General features: G+C 42.5%; 1 protein-coding gene across 3 annotated transcripts; it reads right to left on the bottom strand.

The window, feature by feature from the left end:
• Positions 1-2,014: 2,014 nt before the first annotated feature.
• On the bottom strand, positions 2,015-9,917 carry LOC138511475 (uncharacterized). 3 transcript variants are annotated; one of them, XM_069627181.1, is made up of 7 exons: positions 9,825-9,917; positions 9,179-9,319; positions 8,914-9,007; positions 3,748-8,646; positions 3,102-3,242; positions 2,837-2,930; positions 2,015-2,569 (listed from the first exon to the last, which is right to left on the bottom strand). In XM_069627181.1, exon 4 carries the CDS (start codon positions 6,707-6,709, stop codon positions 4,517-4,519), a length of 2,193 nt encoding a protein of 730 aa, XP_069483282.1. In that variant the 5' UTR covers positions 6,710-8,646; positions 8,914-9,007; positions 9,179-9,319; positions 9,825-9,917; the 3' UTR covers positions 2,015-2,569; positions 2,837-2,930; positions 3,102-3,242; positions 3,748-4,516. The 3 variants fall into 3 exon arrangements, with proteins under 3 accessions (XP_069483282.1, XP_069483284.1, XP_069483283.1); XM_069627183.1 differs by lacking the exon at positions 3,102-3,242; XM_069627182.1 differs by lacking the exon at positions 9,179-9,319.
• Positions 9,918-24,768: the final 14,851 nt, after the last annotated feature.

Genomic DNA, 24,768 nt, shown 5'->3' with positions numbered 1-24,768 from the left:
TCTTGGGCTCCTTGTTGTGAAAGAAGGTATCACTGGGGCTGATGGTAGGTGGTTTTAATGTTAAATTAGGCCCAGCTTCCAAAGGAAAGACTGATAAAAGAGAATTGGAGGAGATCTGCGTAATTACAACTTGAACTGGGGGCAAATTCCAAGCATGATAGCGGGGGGAAACTTCTAGATACTTTTATGACCGAGCATGCATTGGTGGAATTACATTATAGGCACAAGGGTGATGCACCATCCAAATGCACTTTTAAAAAAGGAGCAAATTACTCTTTGATCGATTATGTGTTTGTTGATAGTTACCTCTATAGATCAATAACAACATTTGAGTTAGCATAGAGGAATGAGAGTTTTCATTTTCCTTTGGACCTCGTGATATCATGTCAAGATATACAAACACCTGTACCCCGAAACCTAGTTCCGAAAAGGAGAGTTATAACCGCAGGTTAACGGTAGCAGAAACAATACAAATCTCAAAGTATGAAATTATAGATCATGGAGCCCAAAAGGTGTTCAATAGTGGGAGGAACAACCAAGAATGCATTAATTGCTTTGAGGAGCTACAGGAAACTTTGCAAAAGATGATTAAATACAAGGGTAAAGTAGACCGTCCGATGGTCAATAATAAGACCAGGGCTCCTTGGTTTGATGACCAATGTAGTAGATGCACGAGCTATTTAAACTTGCTTGTCAAAAATATCCAAATAAATGCATGACAGAAATACCAGGCCAAAGTTAAGGTTAAAAACACTACTCAGACAGAATAAAATGGAGTATATCAAAACACAATGGGACCTATTATATGAAGCAGTGGCCACAAACAACTCCAATTTTTTCTTGGCATTAGTGGCAAAGGGCTGTTAGCACTTGGGCGAGAATTATCAGAATTCAATAACTCCGAACAAATGGTAGACCACTATGGGCATTTCTTTAAGGTTGATTGTCAGAAAGTAAGATAATATTCACAGAAGGGGAAATTACAAAAAGTAATTAAGAGTTTTAAATTATGGAAAGCATCAGGCCCAGACGAACTTTACCCAGAACTGTTTATTTACTTGACTGAATGGTGGGCACTGATTTGTAAGGACGTTTTTAAAGCTAAATGTTTATCAGGCAGCTGGCCCAAATTATGGAGATATAGTGTGATTAAACTGATATTTACAAAGGGCAACAACAGAGATACCCAATTTTACAGACCTACATCTGTTTTGGATGCCTCTTATAAATTATTTACAGAATTATTGCATACACGAATAAAGAACTGGGCTCGGCTAAGCAGTTGCTCACTGATAATCAAGCAGGGTTTAGGGCAGGATATAGTACTATCGATCATTGTTTTACCCTTCACAGTCTTAGAGAGAAGTAATGTAAAGTTAGAAAGGGACATTTATATGCAGCTTTTTCACACTTAAGAAACGCTTTCAACACTTTTGATCGGAATGTATTGTGGCACAAATTAGATGCACTGGCCATGCCACGAGGCCTTCTGAATTTGACACAACTTTGCCATTAAGACACAGTAGCGTCTGTTTAAATAGAAAGAAAAGGCACATGCACAGAAAGCTTTCCAATACAACAAGGAGTTAAGCAGAAATGGCCCTTATCCTCTCTTTTGTTTATTATGTATCTATTAGATTTGTATCCGTATGCCTCAGGAAGGCATGTCAGTTTTACTTAGTGTTTTAATGTATGTCGATAAAGCTGTGATCTTAGACTTGACACCAGCAGAGCTCCAGCAAGGATTAAACTATGAAGAGGAGTATTTGGCTAGATACAAGTTACAAATAAATACGGTCAAATCTAAGATCATAGTGTTTGGGAAAAAAGGTAAAGCAAAACAAAAGATGGGTAAACCTCTACTTCGCTGACAAAGAGGAAGTAACAAATGTAGTGAACAGAGAGTGTGTCAGCGGAAACAAAATTCAAGTTAAAGTGGTGACCGGCAATGGGTTGGGGAGAGAGGGGGCCCCCGAAATTCGGAATCACAGATCAGACCATATAGACCAAACAATAATTGAAAAACATGAATATTTTATTTAAATTCCATTTGTTAAAACATACATATTAAATTTTAAATTTTGTTACGAGCTCATCTCTAAATAGCAGCAGATTGTTGTAGAATAAAGTGCATAGTGAAACAAAGTGCCAATATAAAACCAGACTGAAAATTCAGTCAGTATTAACTTCATGTTGCCAAGCTGTCTGAACCTCAAGTCGGCTGAAGGGGGTCACCCGGCTGGTGGTCAGAGGCTATGGCCGCATTTAACAATATAGAGAAAACCCCAAAAATATGTGGACAAGGCAATGGTAGTTCCTAATTAGAAAAAGGGGTGCCATACGTCGACTACTGTACTGTCATGACCTACTATATACACTAGCTCTGACATATACACAGGAAGTAGTTTCGATGGTGCGGAGCATCTAGGCTGTTTCACGGTTGATGCCCATCTTCTTCAGGACGGCGCACTCCCGTTGGAATATTTGCCACTTGAAGGTTTTAATGTAGCAATAAGGCAATAATACACACAGGAATACAGAATTATGCAAAATGAATCCATAATTTTACCTAAAAGAACCAAATAAAAAAGAGGGAAAAACAAAATAAAAGAACAGTAAATACATAAACAAAACAACACCAAGGATACATTGTGTATCGACCTGCAAAACTAAATCAAATCAAGAAAACAGAGGGCATAACGATTAAAACATACTGATCTGTGATTGACGAACAGGATTACCCCCTCCCCACCCCCATAGAACACTGTCCGGAAAAACACCTCCTTACTAAATAATGAGAGATAACATGGTTAAATAATTAAATTATCAAATTTACCAATATCTCAATTTTGAAACTGGCCACTTGTTCCCGAATGTACATCCTGGGAAATGTGTATGGACCTGTAGGGCAAGTTCTCAGTCAAGTAGAACTGCAGAAAAACAAAAAGGAGAGACAGGAACATATTATAATACAGGAGGGATCATCAGTAGCTGATATCCACTCCAAAAAACCAACAACCAAGGGTGCACGCCATACGGCAGTCCTTCCTAATGTGACAATAGAAAAAAGGGTAAACGCAAAGCCAAACATTAGAGCTCACCTAAATTGGGAACGGATCACAAGCATAGGAGTTCAATCGCACAATTATGTCACGGTCGACCAGTCACAATAAGGCATCTGAAAAGATCTGTCCTACTGGAGTCTAGTGTTGTTCACCGCGTTATGATTCGTGCGCAGATAGCTGTGGTAACATAAATAATTAGATAAATAAATAAAGAGGCTGTGTGAGCAGTCAGAATAGAGGGTTACGAGACAAATAGTCCTCCAACATGGAATACATCGCTCGCCCCATGATGTTAAACAGATTGCTTCAATGCTAAGGAAACTAATAAAAGCAGTGCTAAAATTAATAATAAAGACAGTGTAGCCGCTACAGTAGCAGATGCTAAAGAGTTGCGACCAATATAATGCATATTTAGCAGCTAGAGTGAACATGCAGGAAATTAGCATCATTCTCAGCATATAGCCGAGATCGGTGTGTACCCTGCTGATTAATGGCAGACATAGCTGCCAGCAGAACGTCAGTGCTACTAGCTGCTGCAGCCGCACTGGAAGCCTAATATATTAATTGGGCGTCTAAATTAGCACTCCAAAAAGACCCCCCAATTGAGTCCTGGTTCGCAGCAAATGACTGCTCAAGGGCAATTTCTAAATGTTCAAATAGCTGGCCCAGCATCCCAACTCACCGTCAGTCTGTGCGCGAACCATCCCGCCTTCGTTGAATCCTCAATAGCTCTCCCACAGAACATGGATGGAACGGCTTTAAATAGCCAAATGAAGGGAGGGGAGGGGGAGGAGGGGTCACAAGGCACACCAGTGCCAGGCTCAAACAGTTTCCAGCTGGCTTTAATGAGCAAGCCGTGTCTGGTGTTGCAGAGTCTTAAATCACAGCCCAAGTTGCAAAATGAACAAAATGGGCCGAGGCAACTGCGCTGCTCGCTCGAAGCTCACAAACTAGGTTGCAAAAGTTAAATAAAATGAATGAATGCAATGGAATAAAATGTGAACCCAATAGGCAATGCGACAGTAATCTCAAATAATGAAAGCGCCAAATAATAAAAGAAGGCATTAGAATTCTAAAAATAAGAAGAAAAAACTGAAAAGCACCCACAGGCTGAAAGAGAAAGCTATGAAATGTGTACGAAAACGTAACACAATACATTTATAATGCAAACAAAATTAAAAGCTTAATGCTTTAGGCTGAAACGACAAATCTTCTAAATAAATAAACGCAGGTAATCTGAACTACCAAAACAGTTCTTCTAGGTTTGTACAAATGTATGGGTGGTGGCAGTCCACTTTTCCTGTGAATTCAAGAAGGGACTATGGAATGTATATGAAAACATAGCACAGTAGGTTTATAATGCAACCAAAATTAGAAGCTCAGTGCTATAGGCAGGAACAGCAATTCTTCTGAACGAAAGTCAAATAATCTAGGCTGCCAAAGTGAGTCTTCTAAGTTTGTACAGATATGTGGGTGATGGCAGCCCACTCTTCCTGTGAATTCAGGCCCACTATATGACTTTGGGTGTTATAAATCCACCAGTTTTCTCGAGTGGATAGTCTATTAGCAGAGGTATTAGAGTCAAAACCTCTTATTTGTTCTAGCGCCCACCAACGTAGATCATTGCAATCGTGGTGGTGTTCTACGAAATGGAGTGCAAGGGGAGATGTGAGGTTGCCCGTACGAATCTTGGACTTGTGTTCAGAAATTCTGAGTTTCACAGGTCTCGATGTCTTGCCTATGTAGGTCTTGTCGCAGGGGCATGTAATCGCATATATGACGTTCTTCGAATTACATGTTGTATGGTCCCTGAGGTTCCATACCCTGTTGTTGATGTTCACAGTTGTAGTGGCTGTGGTTGACCCGCAATGGCAACAATAGCCACATGGAAAGTGGCCATGGACTTTGTTCATCCCCCACATCTCAGTAATAGTTTTAGGACCTGACAGAGGCAAGGACCTATCGGCCTTAGAAAGCCAACTCTTAAGGTTTTTACCTTTTCTGAACGCAAACATGGGAAGGGCCAGATCGGAATGGTTCAACTGTAAAAGATGCCAATGCTTGTTAATTGCTTTCTTAATGGCCGAATGGTGAGTGTTATAGGTCATTGCACAAACCATTCTCGACTGGTTAGATTTCTCGCGAGGGTTCTTGGTCAAAAGAATCTCTCGATGCTGATGTCGTGCCCTCTTACGAGATTGACGCAATACATGATGTGGATAACCGCGTTTCATGAGTCGATCTTCAATGATGTCGGCCTGTTTGGCAAAATCTTTTTTGTCAGTACAATTGCGCCTAGCCCGTAAAAATTGGCCATAGGGAATGCTGACTCTAAGGGATTGGGGGTGGAAACTTTCAAAGTGAAGGATGGTATTTCTATCCGTGGGTTTGCGGTATAAGTCCACTGCAATGGCCCCATCTTTAGCCTTCAATAAAAGGTCCAGGAAGGGTATTGACATATTGTCAGAAGTCATGGTGAAGCGAAGATGGTCATTCAGCGAATTCATCCATGTGAGAAAGGTTTCATGGTTACCCGAAGTTCTGTCCCAAATTATTATAATATCGTCTATGTATCTACGATAGAAGATAATAGATTGAAGGTAAGGATTAGATTCGTCAAAGATGGAGACCTTCTCAAAAGCCCACATAAAAAGTGTAGCATAGTTTGGAGCAAATGAGGCTCCCATGGCAGTACCTTTGACTTGTAAAAAGAAGTCCTCCTTGAACCGAAAATAGTTCTTTGTAAGTGCAATTTCAAGAAGGTCAATGAGGAATTCGCTAGGCACTTGCTGAGGGTCGCTTCTCATGTCCAAAAAGAATTTTATTATGGGGAGCGATTCCAACTGTGGAATATTAGAATATAAAGACTCCACATCTAGAGTGATGAATAAATTGATAGCAGTATCGAAAGGTAAGCCCTCCAAATGAACAATGGCATCCGTTGTGTCTGCCAGGTAGGTCGGAGTTTCAGCAGCCAGAGGTTTGAGAAAGAAATCGAGATACTTGCCCAAAGGCTCTAAGATAGAGCCACATAGAGAAACTATAGGTCTTCCTGGTGGATTCAATCTATCCTTATGGATTTTCGGAAGGATATAAAAGAGCGGAGCTCTAGTGCCTTTAATGGTAAGATATTGAAATTCTTTGGGGCTCAAGATGTTGATATCACGTGCCCGTGTAGCCAGGGCAAGGATCTCGTCCCGTATACTATCTGTCGGGTCTCCTCTGAGTTTCAAATAAAAGGAGGTGCTGTTAAGTTGTCTCATCACCTCGGAGTCATAGTACGTAGAATCACAAACCACAACCCCTCCCCCTTTATCAGCCTGCTTAATGACAATGGAGGGATCTCCTTTGAGATTTTGAAGGCAATCCCATTCACGTTTAGAAAAATTGTATGACCTATTGTGTTTGGCAGCACTAGGAGAAGCGAAGATAGAATGGAAATCTCGGAGTACTGACCGTTCAAAAATAACAGTTTCAGGGGAAACCATTTGCGAAGTCGGTGTAAATGTGGACTTCAAATGGAATGGAGTATTCTCCTCATCTGTTGGCTCAGGATTACTCGAACCGAAATAATCTTTAAGACGAACTTTTCGGAAAAAATTTCTGAGTTCTATTTCTAAGTCCATCTGAGTGGGATTTCTCATAGGAATGAATGAAAAACCCTTTTCTAGGATCTCAGTTTCCTGGGTAGAAAGTATGCGTTTGGAAATGTTGTAGACGGCTGAAGGATTGGTACCAACACTGTTCAACGTCGATACACCTTCCTCCTGGTTTGGAATACATTTTCTATGGGCGGGGGCCCTAGATCGGTGGGAGGAAAAGGGAGATTAGGTGGAGGAAACCCAGGGTATGGGCCTTGTGGGGCATACATGGGCATCGAAGGATACTGTTGAAATTGCCAATTTTGGCGTCCACGTCGCCCCCTGTATTGGCCCCTGCTCCACGGCCGGTTTCTCTGACCACGTGAATTTTGGTTGGGGTAGGAGCCACTACCATCTGAAGAACTGTCAGAAAAGGTAACCCTTTTTCTGTAGTTCTGCTGACCTTGGTTGGCCATAGTTGGATCATGCCATTGCCCAGGACCAGTGTAGTCTGGACTTAAATATGGATACGCATTTTCCTTTGAAAAATTGGAGATGTCCTTTTTAAGCTTTTCCATTTTTTTAGTAGTTGTTATTTTGATAAATTCCTTTGTATGTTTGTCAATAAGGTCCAGTTTCTCTTTTATGTTCAAGATGGTAGTGTCAAGTGCGAAAACTGTTTCCGCCTCGTCTATTTCATTGCCAACTGCAATACTTTTTTTAAGAGCAGTGTTAATGGTTAGTAACATCCAATCCCTACTGCATTTGGTACCTATGCCTGAAAAAGCGGTTTTGTACTCTAAGTCGTCAATGAACAGGCATGGTTCATTCCTTACCAATAGTCCCTGAGGGATGATGTTTTTCTTTAAATATTCGGTAAGTAGGTGACCATGCATTTCCGTTCTAAACTTCTTTTTCCTAAGTTTGAGTATACTCTCACTAGTGATGCCTCCACTTGATTCCTCGCCCACTGTCTGGATTAATGAATCAAAAAAGGAAGGCACCCGAATCGCTTCAGCAAGTTGTTCCTCGCTGAATGAAAAAGTGTCCGAAGCAGCCATTATAACAGTCTAAAAAAAGAAAAAAAACAGCAATTAATCCTGGAAAGATAATGAATTGTAGAGTATTACCATAGGGGAAGGGCTGCTGTAGACGGTCTCCCTGCTAAATAAACATTGAACCTGTAAAAGGCCCAAAAAAATTTATTTGACCGAAAAAATTAATTAATTAAATAAACCCATGCAATCAACAGACTGCACTGATCAAGCAAAACAAAAGATGGGTAAACCTCTACTTCGCTGACAAAGAGGAAGTAACAAATGTAGTGAACAGAGAGTGTGTCAGCGGAAACAAAATTCAAGTTAAAGTGGTGACCGGCAATGGGTTGGGGAGAGAGGGGGCCCCCGAAATTCGGAATCACAGATCAGACCATATAGACCAAACAATAATTGAAAAACATGAATATTTTATTTAAATTCCATTTGTTAAAACATACATATTAAATTTTAAATTTTGTTACGAGCTCATCTCTAAATAGCAGCAGATTGTTGTAGAATAAAGTGCATAGTGAAACAAAGTGCCAATATAAAACCAGACTGAAAATTCAGTCAGTATTAACTTCATGTTGCCAAGCTGTCTGAACCTCAAATCGGCTGAAGGGGGTCACCCGGCTGGTGGTCAGAGGCTATGGCCGCATTTAACAATATAGAGAAAACCCCAAAAATATGTGGACAAGGCAATGGTAGTTCCTAATTAGAAAAAGGGGTGCCATACGTCGACTACTGTACTGTCATGACCTACTATATACACTAGCTCTGACATATACACAGGAAGTAGTTTCGATGGTGCGGAGCATCTAGGCTGTTTCACGGTTGATGCCCATCTTCTTCAGGACGGCGCACTCCCGTTGGAATATTTGCCACTTGAAGGTTTTAATGTAGCAATAAGGCAATAATACACACAGGAATACAGAATTATGCAAAATGAATCCATAATTTTACCTAAAAGAACCAAATAATAAAGAGGGAAAAACAAAATAAAAGAACAGTAAATACATAAACAAAACAACACCAAGGATACATTGTGTATCGACCTGCAAAACTAAATCAAATCAAGAAAACAGAGGGCATAATGATTAAAACATACTGATCTGTGATTGACGAACAGGATTACCCCCTCCCCGCCCCCATAGAACACTGTCCGGAAAAACACCTCCTTACTAAATAATGAGAGATAACATGGTTAAATAATTAAATTATCAAATTTACCAATATCTCAATTTTGAAACTGGCCACTTGTTCCCGAATGTACATCCTGGGAAATGTGTATGGACCTGTAGGGCAAGTTCTCAGTCAAGTAGAACTGCAGAAAAACAAAAAGGAGAGACAGGAACATATTATAATACAGGAGGGATCATCAGTAGCTGATATCCACTCCAAAAAACCAACAACCAAGGGTGCACGCCATACGGCAGTCCTTCCTAATGTGACAATAGAAAAAAGGGTAAACGCAAAGCCAAACATTAGAGCTCACCTAAATTGGGAACGGATCACAAGCATAGGAGTTCAATCGCACAATTATGTCACGGTCGACCAGTCACAATAAGGCATCTGAAAAGATCTGTCCTACTGGAGTCTAGTGTTGTTCACCGCGTTATGATTCGTGCGCAGATAGCTGTGGTAACATAAATAATTAGATAAATAAATAAAGAGGCTGTGTGAGCAGTCAGAATAGAGGGTTACGAGACAAATAGTCCTCCAACATGGAATACATCGCTCGCCCCATGATGTTAAACAGATTGCTTCAATGCTAAGGAAACTAATAAAAGCAGTGCTAAAATTAATAATAAAGACAGTGTAGCCGCTACAGTAGCAGATGCTAAAGAGTTGCGACCAATATAATGCATATTTAGCAGCTAGAGTGAACATGCAGGAAATTAGCATCATTCTCAGCATATAGCCGAGATCGGTGTGTACCCTGCTGATTAATGGCAGACATAGCTGCCAGCAGAACGTCAGTGCTACTAGCTGCTGCAGCCGCACTGGAAGCCTAATATATTAATTGGGCGTCTAAATTAGCACTCCAAAAAGACCCCCCAATTGAGTCCTGGTTCGCAGCAAATGACTGCTCAAGGGCAATTTCTAAATGTTCAAATAGCTGGCCCAGCATCCCAACTCACCGTCAGTCTGTGCGCGAACCATCCCGCCTTCGTTGAATCCTCAATAGCTCTCCCACAGAACATGGATGGAACGGCTTTAAATAGCCAAATGAAGGGAGGGGAGAGGGAGGAGGGGTCACAAGGCACACCAGTGCCAGGCTCAAACAGTTTCCAGCTGGCTTTAATGAGCAAGCCGTGTCTGGTGTTGCAGAGTCTTAAATCACAGCCCAAGTTGCAAAATGAACAAAATGGGCCGAGGCAACTGCGCTGCTCGCTCGAAGCTCACAAACTAGGTTGCAAAAGTTAAATAAAATGAATGAATGCAATGGAATAAAATGTGAACCCAATAGGCAATGCGACAGTAATCTCAAATAATGAAAGCGCCAAATAATAAAAGAAGGCATTAGAATTCTAAAAATAAGAAGAAAAAACTGAAAAGCACCCACAGGCTGAAAGAGAAAGCTATGAAATGTGTACGAAAACGTAACACAATACATTTATAATGCAAACAAAATTAAAAGCTTAATGCTTTAGGCTGAAACGACAAATCTTCTAAATAAATAAACGCAGGTAATCTGAACTACCAAAACAGTTCTTCTAGGTTTGTACAAATGTATGGGTGGTGGCAGTCCACTTTTCCTGTGAATTCAAGAAGGGACTATGGAATGTATATGAAAACATAGCACAGTAGGTTTATAATGCAACCAAAATTAGAAGCTCAGTGCTATAGGCAGGAACAGCAATTCTTCTGAACGAAAGTCAAATAATCTAGGCTGCCAAAGTGAGTCTTCTAAGTTTGTACAGATATGTGGGTGATGGCAGCCCACTCTTCCTGTGAATTCAGGCCCACTATATGACTTTGGGTGTTATAAATCCACCAGTTTTCTCGAGTGGATAGTCTATTAGCAGAGGTATTAGAGTCAAAACCTCTTATTTGTTCTAGCGCCCACCAACGTAGATCATTGCAATCGTGGTGGTGTTCTACGAAATGGAGTGCAAGGGGAGATGTGAGGTTGCCCGTACGAATCTTGGACTTGTGTTCAGAAATTCTGAGTTTCACAGGTCTCGATGTCTTGCCTATGTAGGTCTTGTCGCAGGGGCATGTAATCGCATATATGACGTTCTTCGAATTACATGTTGTATGGTCCCTGAGGTTCCATACCCTGTTGTTGATGTTCACAGTTGTAGTGGCTGTGGTTGACCCGCAATGGCAACAATAGCCACATGGAAAGTGGCCATGGACTTTGTTCATCCCCCACATCTCAGTAATAGTTTTAGGACCTGACAGAGGCAAGGACCTATCGGCCTTAGAAAGCCAACTCTTAAGGTTTTTACCTTTTCTGAACGCAAACATGGGAAGGGCCAGATCGGAATGGTTCAACTGTAAAAGATGCCAATGCTTGTTAATTGCTTTCTTAATGGCCGAATGGTGAGTGTTATAGGTCATTGCACAAACCATTCTCGACTGGTTAGATTTCTCGCGAGGGTTCTTGGTCAAAAGAATCTCTCGATGCTGATGTCGTGCCCTCTTACGAGATTGACGCAATACATGATGTGGGAAAAAAGGTAAAGCATAAAAGTGGCAAATAGAGAATTCCATTATAGAAATCTATCACTATGGGGCTTGATATTTAGCTCTAATGGAGAGTGGTCAGCACATATAAAGAATATAGGAGAAAAAATGGTAAGGAGCATTAAAGCGATCATGAGAATGTATTACCTATATGGTCTTGGAAACTGGATAAATGTTTGCAGGTCTATTTAGTAAAAGTGAAAACTTTGTGGTTCTCTGTGGTAGTGAAGTTTGGGGCTATCAAAACTGCTGCAAGCTTGACATTACTCAGAATCGGTTCATTTAACAGATTACAGGTTTACCACCAATCTGGAGAAGATGGGTATTACTTGTTAGGTTAAAATGCCTCCATTTTAACACAACAAGCTAAATAGAAATATGCAGATATGAGATGCAAATGTACAATGCAGTGCGAGGAAGACATGGTCCACTTATTGCTGATATGTCCACAATTTTTAGAATTATGAAGATGATTTTTACCTCAGTGTTTTAAAGCTAATGGAATAAGGACCTGCAAAGCTGCAATAAGCTACAGTATGAATTGCGACAAAGAATTATTTGTATGTAACTTTGTTGAATTTTTGCTAAGAACTGGTTTCATTAATAAATGATGATTTTAGTACTGTCTTTGGTTATACATGGAGAGTATATAGAGTATCACAGAGATTTAAATGTGTTGATTTTAGATGATTGTCATATAGCTTTCCAATATATGTTTTGATGTCTTTTGTAAATGGAAAATCTGATATAAAATTGATTGATTGATACAAACAAATGATGAATCTGAAAACCAAGTTTCAGTCAACCCTAAAATATCAGGTTGGTGCTCCATCAGCCAATGAAAGATCACTTGGCTATGTGCCACAGTTGAACAAACATTTATCAGAAGATCAAACAATAAAAAATCCCTAAGCTTACACATATCTCTACAGTCCGCCCCCATTATCAGTGGTAAAATCTGCTAATGCTGGCTGACGCAGCAAGCTGATGGGTAAACAGGTAGCCTCTGGAGCCTGCTCCAACAGCTCCGTGATTAGCTAATAATGCAATTTCATTTTCAATCCCTCTCAGTGGGCCTTAACACCCATGGGAATTCCTCTACTTTATTTTGGCATGCATGGGTCCTGGACGGGCATAGACGAGCTTGCCTTTTAGCGCACCTTCAGCACGCATCAGGTACACCCAATGTGCCTGCACACTATGCGGGCGGATCTCCCAACACATAAGTGCACAGCAGTGGTCGAAGTGTATGAAAAGAAGTAGTGGAACTATGTTCCCTGCTGGCCTGCACCCACTGCCCACAAACCCCATCACCCTGCCCACTCCCACGCACAATACAAACCCCAAATACAAGCACCTGCTTTTTAAAGGAAGGTTTAGTTCAGAGGACTGAAAGTGCAAGTCTCAACTTCTTCTTACACTTTTATTTTAAAACGAAAGCATTCCAGAACAGTTTCTTTTTAAAGCAACAGTATAGGAACAGTAGAACTTAATTTTAAAAAGTAGAGGAGCACCGCTCCGAACCGCTCCCACTCACTTCGACCACTGGTGCAAAGCAGGGAGATCAACTGATCCTAGAGTCAATGCAACTAATAGGCAGTGAGGAAATACTGCCGCAAGCCAGCGGGGAAGAACGCAGCAAAGCAAAATCAAATCCATTTAAACACACACACAGCGTTAAGGGATGTTTGGGGAAAGGGAGCACATCAACTGTATTTAAATGAGTGAGGTATTAACGAACTGTGGTTTAGATGTATGGATGGATATTATACTATAGCATTTTGTTAAGTGCCTATCTGCTACTTATTAAATTATCTTGGCACTGAATGACATGGGACAGACAACCTTCGGGAGGGAAAGGGCATCTTTGTACAAAATCCAGATAGTACTTTTTTTCTTCTTCTTTTTTTCAAAATGTTTTTATTGGTTTTATAACTGAGCAATGCAGTTAACATTTCAACAACCCACCCTACCTCTGTCCTCGCCCCTCCCTGTTCCCTCCTTCTACCCTTGGATGACGGAAGTTATGCTTAAGCTTCTCTTGTAATGTTCTCTTGAATTTTCTATAGCATGTTCAGGATACAGATCTTGTGCGTGCTCCATTGTAGCATATAGTCGCTCTGCAGGTATGTTATTATGGTACCCCAGTTTGACTGGAATTCTTCTGGTGTTCCCTAGATTTTATATGTCATCCATTCCAGTGAGATGAATTTCCATACCTTCTGGAGCCATTGCAGATGTGTCGGGGGATCTTTCTGCTTCCAGTGTTGGGCTATTGTTAGCCAAGCCGCAATGATTAGCATCATTATACCTTTCTGCTGCTACCTAGAGTGTGTTCTCTGTGCTGGGTTCCATAGGCCTGCCAACCAGAGCGTATCTTCTAGGCGTTCTGTTCCATGTACCATTTTCCCTGCTTGTTCTTTAATTTCCTTCCAAAAATGCCTTAGCGCTACGCAGCTCCACCAAATATGTTTCCAGTCACCCACTTGCAGGCAACCTTGCAAGCAGTTCTTATTGGTGGTGGGATATATTGAATGTAGTCTTTCGGGGTGAGATGCCACTGAAGAAGGATTTTTTGCCATGTTTCTCTCAGTTGTATTGACCACGCCAATTTAGGAAGTTTATGCCATACTTCTTTCCATTGTTCTCGCAGTATTGGTTCCCCCAAAGTCTTCTCCCATCTATTCATATAGTTCCATTGCATCTCCTCTTCTCCTTGCTCATTCAAGAGATTGTATAAATTCGAAACTAGTCTGTGGGACCCCGTATCTATTATCATGAACATTTCAAAATTTGTCAGCTGCCTTAAGGCGGCCTCCCTATTGGCCAGTGTAGCCAGCCAATGCGTTAGTTGGATGTATTGGTACTCGTCTGATGGTGTTATTCCCACTTCCTGGATGCATTCCTGAAATGGCTGGTCCCTTGTACATGTCTCGGATTTTGATGCATCCCGCTAGCTTCCAGCTAGTGAATGCCTTATGTTCCATCCCTGGTTGGAGGTCTGTTTTTCCGAACATCGGTGTGAAGGGTGACGGGTATGTCGTCAACTTGCCTCATTTGACTGCTGTGTTCCATGCGTTCAGGGCTGCCCCCAGTACTTCGCTAACATTGGTGTTCGGATGAATATATCTCTTGTCTCTCCATAGTAGGTTCGACAGTGGGGTACCGGCCACTGCCTCATCTTGTTTCGCCCGGATGTGTAGGGGGATTTGTGACACCCATTTTTTATTACTCATAGTTGTGCAGCTTCGTAATATTTCCTAAAGTGGGAAAGTGCCTTTCCACTTTCTTGTTTCTGTGCCGTCAGCGTCGTCATAGCTATTTTTGGCTTCTTATTTTGCCATATGTAAGCCGATACCATCTTATTTAATGACCTGAAAAACTTTTTCGGGAGCTTTATCAGGAGCGTCTGCAAGTAGTAGAGGAGCTTAGGTAGTATGGTCATCTTGACCGCTGCCATCCTACCCCACCATGATGTGTTAAGGGGGTTCCATTTCTCTAGGATTGCTTTCAGCTGGGTTATTAGGCTTGGGAAATTAGCTGCATATAGTTGTGTTACCAATGGTGTCAGCTTGATTCCTAAGTAAGTAATATTGTCTTGTGCATGCTTCATACTATATTTGCAGGACAGTTCTTCGAGGTCATTGGGGTCCATTGTCAGGTTTAGGATCTATGACTTGTTTTTATTTATTTTCAGACTGGAGATGACTCTGAATGTATCTAGTTCCCGTAGCAGTGCAGGAAGAGATTGGTCCGCTTCTGACTTCTTTACCTACGATCTGCATACCCTTTATCTGCTGTTGCATCCATATTTTTCTTAGTAGGGGTTCCAACAACAGAGCATAGAGGAGGGGTGACACCGGACATCCTTGTTTGGTGCCTCTAGTTAATGCAATGGTGGGCGACAGGAGACCATTTATTGATATCCTCATCAATGGTGTCTTGTAGTTGGCCTTGACCATTTCTATGTATGATTGACTGAGGCCCATATGTTCCATCGTTGCAAAGAGTTGCGTCCAATCAACTCTGTGGAATGCCTTTTCGGCGTCCAACCCCACTAGTATTGCCTGTGTGTTCATACGTTCTGCCTTTTCTATAAGGTGAATCCTGCTTGATCCGGGGAAACCAGTGTTGTTAAGTGTCCAGAAAAGTCTATCCGCCAATATTTTGGTTCAGAGTTTGGCGTCCAGGTTAATTAGGGAAATTGGGCGGTATGACCCCGGTTGGGTCGGGTCTTTTCCTGGTTTGGGAAATATTACTAGCTTTGCCTCGCTCATTGAGGGAGTTATGTTACCCTGTGACTTAAAGGTAGTGAATAGTTTTGTCAGTCTGGGGACTAGTGAGTCTTGGAATTTCTTATAGAAAACCTCTGTGAAGCCGTCTGGTCCAGGGGCTTTGTTCTTTGGCAGCTTCTAGATTGCCTGGATTATCTCCTCTGTTTGTATGTCCATCTCTAGAGATTGTTTGCTTTCTTCCATTATTTGGGGTGGTGTAATGTTATCAGGGTACTTCTTCTGGTCTTCCTCGTTCGGATTCTCCAACCGGTATAGGCTCTGATGGTATGCCCTCATTATTTCGCCCATTTCTTCATTGGTTGTTTTGGTGTCCCCCTGCTGGTTTTTCATTTTCAGTATTGTCTTCATTCGTCCCTTCTCGTGCCAGGAGTATATCTGCCTTGTTGGCCCACATGTAATACCTCTGTTTGGTTCTCAGTAGGGTTAATTCTGCTTTGCATGTCTGGAGTAGTCTCAGTTGGCACTGGATGTGTTTCATGGCGAGTTTTGTTTTCTTGCTGGGATTTTTCACGATTTCTTTTTGTACATCCGCCAGTTTCTCCTCCAATTCTTCTTCCCATCATGTAAGTTGTTTGTCTCTTCTTGCCTTTAAGGCTATTATCTGTCCCCGAAGTACTGCTTTGAAAGTGTCCCACACTGTCTCCTGGGGGGTCTCTCCTTTATCGTTCTCCATAAAGTAGGCATCTATTTTCCCCTTGATCGCTTCCACTATCATGCTATCTTGCAGAATATCTGACGAGAATCACCAGGACCACATCCGCCCTCTCGTGCTCCATACGTTGAGGGATGTTATCATCGGGGCATGGTCTGAGAGCATTATCGAGCCAATGTCTGTCTCTGTCACCCTCCCGACCAGGGCCGTTGATGCCCACATGTAGTCTATTCTTGATTGTGTGTTGTATATGTAGGAGTAATGGGTGAAGCCTTGTTGTTGCCCCTTTTTTGCTCGCCACAGGTCATGGAGGGATAGTGTTTCAAACGCCTTTTTCAGCATCCTTGACGGTGTATTTGCCTTGGAATGTGTTCTGGCACTTCTGTCCGGTTTGGGGTCCCATGCCAGATTTAAGCCTCCTCCCATGATGAAGTCCCCAGTCGCAAATTCTTCGAGTGCCTGCAAGATGCCTTTAATAAATCCCTCCTGCCCCGTATTGGGAGCATATATTGATGCCAGCGTTATGTGGATTCCTTCCAGTGAAATGCTCACAAAGAGGTATCTTCCCTCCTTGTCCGCTCGAACCTCTTACTTGCGCATTCAGCTTGTCTTGTATGGCTATGAGGACTCCTGCTCTCTTTCCCTCTGCATTGGACAGGTATATGTGCGAGGCCCCGCTTATTCTTGTCTTGGTTTTCTCGTTCCTTTTTATGTGTGTTTCCTGGTACATAATGAAGTCTGCTTTCCTTCACCATGCTTGCCCATCCAGTTTTGCTCTCATTGTTGGTGTATTTATCCCCCTGACATTCTGAGATAGGATCTTTATCTGGCTCATGTTCTTCTTATCCATGGTAGATCCGATTCTTCCTCCTTTTCTGTCGTGACCTTTTGATCCTTCCTGTTCTATTATTGTTTCAACTCCCTGCCGCCATCCCTTCCCTCCCACCTCCCGTATCCTCACCCCATTTACCCTTTCCCTCTTAGGGGGTTCTGGGGTCCTAATTGCACTCGTACGCGGTATCCTGCGCTCTCGGCCTCCTATCCTCCTCATAGTTCCGTTGTGGGGGTTCCTAAACTCCACTGTTGATTCCATTCTTGCCCTTTCTCCTCTTCCTGGGCCTGTAATTGTCTGTTCGGGCGAGTCCCGGACCATCCCTGCTTGATTTCCTGATCAGTGCGTGTTATGACCTTAATGTCTTGTGGGTTTTCCCACTTCGTGGCGGTCGACTCCTCTGTCGCCTCTGTGATAATGGGCATCATTCCGAGTACGGCGCTAACCAATGGCGCTATTAACGCCTTGGTTGACGCCGTACCCGGACCGGCAGCGCCTTGGTGGATGGCGGAATTACCGCCCCATTCCAAGGTTGGCGGGCCGGTAATTCCCCATTCACCAAGGCTCTTCCCCATTCCCAAATGAGCCCTCATAGGGCTCAATGGGAATGGGAAAGATGCAAATAACGGTGACCGTTCATTACGGTCACCGTTATTGGCTTGCAGGCCCCTTTGCGCCCTCGACTTTAACACCTGCTCAAAGCAGGCGTTAAGGGCGAGGGCGCAAAGGGAACCTCGGAGTATGGCGGTAAGGGATTACCGCCAACGGTCTCGTTACCGCTGGCCGCTATCCCTTACCGCCATACTCGGAATGAGGCCCAATGTGTCCTCTTTCGGTGGTCTTTACGCTCGAAGAATGGGTCGGATCTCGCCCAAACTGCTTGTTTGTATGTCCTATTTGTGCGGCCTGGCGGGGAGAGACACTTACTCACGTCCTGCTCTGCCGGCCGCCATCTTGGAATCCCCAGATAGTACTCATAATGGCATAGAGATCCAGATGCAAAATTCCATATAGTCACATCTTCTACAGCAGAGGACATGACCCCTTTTTTGAATGAGTACACTTTCACTACATACTCAGTGTCAAATTCCACATTATAATTTAGCAAAGAGAACTCACATGAATAAACTTAGAATTATAGATGAGTATCAACTATAGGGATATATATATATATATTTGTCTCTTTGCCACTCTCTGTCCTGTTCCCATATATCAGCAGTGCAGGTCATATAGAGCTGTGGTCTGAGGGGGGCTGTTCATTGATGTGGCTGCAGCACTGGTGTTTGCTACCGTAGAACCGAGGGAGTTTAAAACTTGCCATGTCCCACTGTTTTGTCATCACAGCAGTTGGTTATTAATTCACTATTCCTCAGCTGTAATGTTAAAGCCTGATAATATGACACTTTGAAAAGTAAATAGTTTACGTTTTTTCCTATGAGAATGTTATATGAGTAGGTGAGTTATTCGGAGAGTCAGTTTCTCCGTATTTATCCAATTCTGTTAACGCCATTGTGTTATGTTTTGTTTCCAAGCACCTTGTGGCACACGATATACAAAGCAAGTCTCCTAATTAATTAGTGAATAGCATGAATTATTATGGAATCCGGGTCATATTATAAGTAATGAACCACCCATTAAATGGAAGCATCAAGATAGGGAAAAAAATAAAGTGGCGATCACTAATCTGGTACTCACTGTACCAGGCTGTGTGGCTCTTTCAGTATCTCATACACCTGTGAGCAGCATGTGCACACAGTGGCGTGATCTGAGTGCTGCGCTTCAATCTGCTTTCTGCTTTTACTATGCCCTGCAGGAGATACCCATGGATTGCTGCATGTGTGTTCTCATTTTCATAAACAATGAATGTAAGACTCAGTGATTGAACGGCCTAATGCCGAGCACACAGCGACTTAAACATAATCTTCCGGCTAACTGCTAGCCAGTGTAGCCATGGCAAATCTGGTGAGATGTGCTTTGTATGATTTGTATCTTTCACTTGGGAAGCTGCATTATCTATTGGACGTTAATCAAGGAATGTGGATTGCCAAGATCAAGTCCTTGTCAGTAATAAAGAGTTCAATTAAATTTTGGATTATGCAACCATGCAGTGCCAAGCATCAGGCGGCTGAGAGAAAATCCTTCTGAAGAGCTTCAGCTAATGACGACAGGATCTGAACACATCTACACCTTTTGAGAAGGGAATTCCTGGATTCAAAATTGACCCGACTTAGGGGGTCAAGGTCCTCACAATATCCCAAAAAGATCCGGCCACACATTTTGAAATCGTTGCTCATTTTTTCCAACACATATTACACAGCTGTTGTGTTGCCAGTTCAGTAAATTGGTCTACATTCAATTAATCACTGCTATTAGTCAGTTTCATAAGTTAACAGTGTCTGATCGACCTATATCATCACCACAGGAATGTAAACCCATGGGTGGGGCCAGGACTTGCCATTGCTTACACATATATATTGGAGAAAGCAGAGGATACGCCTGAGAAGGAAAGGGAAGCATGCCGATCCAGGTGGGCTGATCATCCTCAAAGCCCATTGTTGTCCATTGCTGCCAACATCTTAGCATTATGTTCTGCTCACTGCAGCTAATAGTTCTAACAATATGACTGCACATAAAACATTGTTGTCAGGCAGCCAGGCTTGTTCTTCTATCAAGCCGATCAAGATAGACCCTATCTCGCTTTTCTCAATGTTTGCAACATATGTCAGATTGAGGATGGGACAGACATGTTTTCTCTAATTGGCCGTGATCATAAATGAAAGGTTCGACTTCAAAGTTTTGGGTATCATTCATCAAGCAGTCATGGTGGTGGGCTTTCGCACATCAATCCATACATTCAAAAATACAGCCAAACATATGAACTCAGTTCCACAACCGCTAAGACATTGTGCCTCATTACATGTTTGCCGGTCCAGAACCGGTCACTGGCACCCTTGTTTCCAGACTGGCAAACTACAAGTCTGCCTGCCGGAGCCGCTGTGCCCAACAGGGCTAATCCTGCTGGGCACAGCAGGCATGATAGGCAGACTTGTTATAGGAGCACCGGCACCGTTGTTAACGGTGCCGGTGCTCCCATGTCCCCACTCCCACAGGACTCTAGGGAATGGGGATTAACAAATGTATCAGCGCCTGACTTCCCAGGCGCTGGACTGGTAATAGCCCGGTGGCACCAGTAAATTATTATGGTCCGGTGGCAACCGCCGGGCCTGTATTGAGACTGGCAAATAACTCACACGTTCTTTGCACCCTTGAGGAGAAAGAAGGCAGAGTGTATGCCTCAGTCAGGGTGAGGGTAAGTGTGAATTATCAGCTCTGGTGGACACTGGATCATAAGCCACCCTCATGTCCAAAAACGCCTTTGACCAACTCAACTCAGGAAAGGGGTGCATCACCAAGATCCCCTCACAACTTTTCCCTGGACAACCCCACAATTTTGACGGGAATGACATTTCAATCGAACCGACTGCGGATCTGGAAATAATAATTGGGCGGCATTGGATGAAACATCCGGTGATAATCGTGACTCCAGAGGCCACACCTTGTTCACTGGGGAATGATCTGCAGAGGAGGTTATCACTGTTGATGAACTGTTTAAACAAGGTCTTCTGGAACAAGATTAACCAGCCAACCAACTTAAAAATGAGCACTAATTATGCAAGCAAGAACGGTACCTGCCATTTAGTTGACCAACGCTCCGAAAAAGTAGAATTCCATTTCACAAATTACCAGGTCCCAGACATCATTGTCATCTCTGTAGGAGAACAAACTGGTCATGGCAACCCTTCTCCATTCGTGAAAATCAATCTTCCTCCCAATTTTAAGTGACATTCCACACTGGAAGGGAACACTCTGAAATTTTACACTAGTCCAAAGTAAGAAGAAACATTGAGTCCCGTGAACAAAGATGATGAAGAACCAGATCAAAGTCTGATGGACATTCAGAAAAAGGGAAAACTGTTACTTTTCTCCATTCAGATAAATGAGGGGGAGCAGCCTGTACTTGCCAGAGTATGCCTGAATAATGGAAGCAGCTTCATCAGTGAAGGATTATTCAGGAAACCTCCAAAAGAACAGACCATTCCGACATTTAAATTGATTGACAAATTGGAAGTAGGTCTGGAAACCATAAATTCCCAAAATGTCCTGCCTTGCAGGTGTATGCTAAACATTTCAATTGGCAAAAAAACATAGAAAATAATTGTTGGTTTGTGAGAGATGTCCTTTCCACCTTTTATGTAGGCAGTGACATTCTCAAGTGATTCACAATCATTTTGGACCTAATTAACAATAAAGCCTGGTCACGACTGGGCGGTAAACCCATGGGCTTTGACAACACCAAAAAAGTATTCTGGTCAGCTCAGTTGCTGCCTTATATTGTTGAAGTTCAAGTGCGAGAAGAGGTTACCATGCCTGGACAGGTGTGACAATTCACAATTCCCTCAATATTAAGCGAGGACAGAGCCTCCAACATTAGGATGCCTACATAAATTCCTGTTCCAATCTCCAACAACAGGGTTTGTATTTAAATCTGATGCCTCTTGTAGACCTAGAACACAAAGACATTTGGATATTGGTGGATAACAGCAACCCTCAAAGATGACTTTGGGTGCAGACACCTTTATTGACATGCAGTTGATGCCAAACATTATTCTATTGATTTAGGTAATAAGATCATTGGACCAATCCTAAAGGACTGTTTCAACATCCGAACTGGTATTCATAAAGAAAAAAGACTTTTACTAGGTACGGGGGAATTGCTTTGTGTACTCTTCCTGCCCTTTTGGGGCGAAGAGGTGACCTGTGACATCAGGAGGGATGAGGTAGTTCTCAGAGTCAAGGACCTCTCCCTCGAATCCATGAAACCTCCTGTCCGGGTTAACACCATAAAAAAGAGATCTCTCCACCCAACTGGTGCATACTGCTGAAATTGCCAAGAATTAGGTCTTTCCAGGTTTCACGCAGATGGTTGATGAATAGATCAATCTTGAAGATGCCTGTGAGACCGAGGAGCAAAGATAAAAGCTGACAAATGTCTTCCTGGAATTCCAGGATATCTTTTCAGTGGATTCAAATGATTGTGGACACACATCTATTCTTAAATAATACTGGTTACCTCTCATGTTCATGTAGTCACTCACGGAGATTATTAAGAACTTAGAATTCTGTGGGATAATTAGTCCAATTCACAGTACCTTTAACAACCTGGCACTGGGAATACTAAAAACAAATGGCCAATGGAGACTAAGTGCAGACATGACGGAGTTGAACAAACTGGTCCATTTGTTAAGATGGCCACTTCCCTACATCGATCAAGGGCTGGAACAGATCCAAGGGTCAAAGGTGTACACTGCTATTGATTTGACCAATTGCTAATGACAGTAAGCGTGAGTAGGGACCAATATAAGCTGGCCTTTACCTTCAAGAAGCAGCGATGTATGTAGAACTGAACCCCCTTTGGATACATAAACTCCAGCAATGAGTTGAACATCTTTCTGCATAATGCCATACCCGATTTGGGATGAAGGGGAAACCTGGCATATGTAGATGATATTCTGATCAAGAGCTCAACTGTGGAGGAACATATAGCAGAAATCTGCAATGTTCTAACCCAGTTGCAGAAAGCCGGAGCAAAACTGTCCTTTCAGAAGGCACAGTGGTGTCAGACCCATGTGAACTTCTTAGGGCACAGGATCACCCCTGAGGGCCTTAATCCCTAGGCAAATAAGGTAGAAGCATTGTTGAAATTAAGATACCTTACTACTAGAATAAAGAAGCCTTCTTGGACTCACTAATTATAGTCAAAAGTGCATTGAAGACTACACAGAGGTCACTCGACCTTTGGTCCATTTATGGAAGGCTGGAGTCAAGTGAGATTGGGGCCGGAATAATCTGATAAAGTTAAACAACTGAAAAGAACCATTTCCTAAGCTCCTTGTTTGGCTTACCCCATCAAGAACAGAGTTCTTCTTGGAAACAGGGTTCTCAGATACTTTCCTAACAGCGGTATTGTACCCAAAGCATGACAAGTTCAACAAAGTCATCTTGTGGGTGAACAAAACTTTGTCCTAAGTGGAGGAAACATTCAATGACTGTGAAAAGGCACTCCTGTCAAGGATGTGGACATTGAAAAACTCATGCACATACATCCAGGGGGCACATATTATTGTTGAGACTCCTTAGAAGCCCTTGTAATATTTACAAAGTGACAGAATAGGATGGGGAACCTCAGTAATCCCAGAGTTACTTCCTGGATCCTGTCCAGGCAAAGCTTTCCTCTGGAGCTCAGATATGGGCAAAACAAGAAGAGCCCACTAGCGCAAGTTTGGCAGACTTGCATGATTGTGCTCAAGAAAACTGTCTTGAGGATGAAAGTCTAAAAACCAATAATAACATTCAGGCATAATTAACTTCCCTGCACAAGGTTTATGAAGATGACACGTGCCTGGGGATACCCACAGTTAATGTGAATGTATGCTCCTATCATGTTGATAATAACAGCAAAAAATAACTACTAGCTGGCATTGGGAATGCCTGAGTGAATGATAGCCTGGAACCCTCTGCTGGTTACAAAATAGGACCCCAAAGTAGTCAGGTGGCAGATTTTATGGCTGTTTATCAAGCCATCCTCACAGCAGTACACCAACTCAAAGAACTGGTCATAATCACTGACTCTGATTATGTTAGGAAAGGATTTGTGGAGCACCTGATTAACTGGAAGAATTGAGGAACGCTTTGTACTAACAACAAACCATTAAAGCATGGCAAACTGATCCAGTCAATTGATAATCTGGTGACCTCTAATGAGATGACCATCTATTGGAATTAAATGAGAGTTCATTCCTAAATAGAGGGAGCAGATAAGACTGCAAATGACCTGGCTGACCAGTTGGCTTAAGCCAGATCTGGAGATTTCATTGAAATGGAATCCCTGCTCAGTGAAATCCAAGTTGCTGCTGTCACCAGGTCACAAACATGTGCCATAAGTGAACTCTCAACTGCCCAGTGGAATGAAGATACCCGGGATGTGGATTTTTGATCACTGCACAGAAACAGTACACCCCGATTATCTGAAAATTCTATCGCCACACTCAAGACCATGTGAGTTTCTCTATAACAGAATTGAATGATACCTTAGTAGAGAATCTCTGTGTGTTGATGAAGTTTTCCAAGATGTTCCCGATCCAAGAAATGCCAGTCACATGGGTTTTATATGACATTAGAAATCTTGCGTGAGGTTTCTTACTGGCCACATATGGGCCAGGACATCAACATTTACATAAACAGGTGTACTGTGTGTGCTCAATTCCAAGCCAGTTAATTTGCATGCACACACACAGCTCCCCTTCAAAAAAGGGAAATACCACTTCCTTGGTCAGATTTGCAAGTCGATTTCATCGGGTCAGTGATTTGGCCCTCTAGAGCAAACAAGTTCATGTTGGCTGTAATATGCTTGTTCACAAAGTGGGTAGAATGTCTTCCTGACCCAAATTGTGAGGCAGAGATAGCTGCAGCACTAATGATCAATGACATCTTCTCTTGTTTCGGCATCGCTCAAAGGATTAAGTAGGATTGTGGACGTCATTTAACCAGCAAGG

This window comes from Ambystoma mexicanum, chromosome 6p, assembly GCF_040938575.1.
Source record: "Ambystoma mexicanum isolate Mex_15411 chromosome 6p, UKY_AmexF1_1, whole genome shotgun sequence".
In the NCBI taxonomy this organism is placed as follows: domain Eukaryota; kingdom Metazoa; phylum Chordata; class Amphibia; order Caudata; family Ambystomatidae; genus Ambystoma; species Ambystoma mexicanum.
The sequence above is the reverse complement of the archived record's forward strand: the minus strand, read 5'-3'. Positions and strand labels throughout refer to the sequence as shown.

What these genes read in the sequence shown, in the direction of transcription:
- LOC138511475 (XM_069627181.1), bottom strand. Translation starts at nt 6,709, where the DNA reads ATGAGAAATCCCACTCAGATGGACTTAGAAATAGAACTCAGAAATTTT.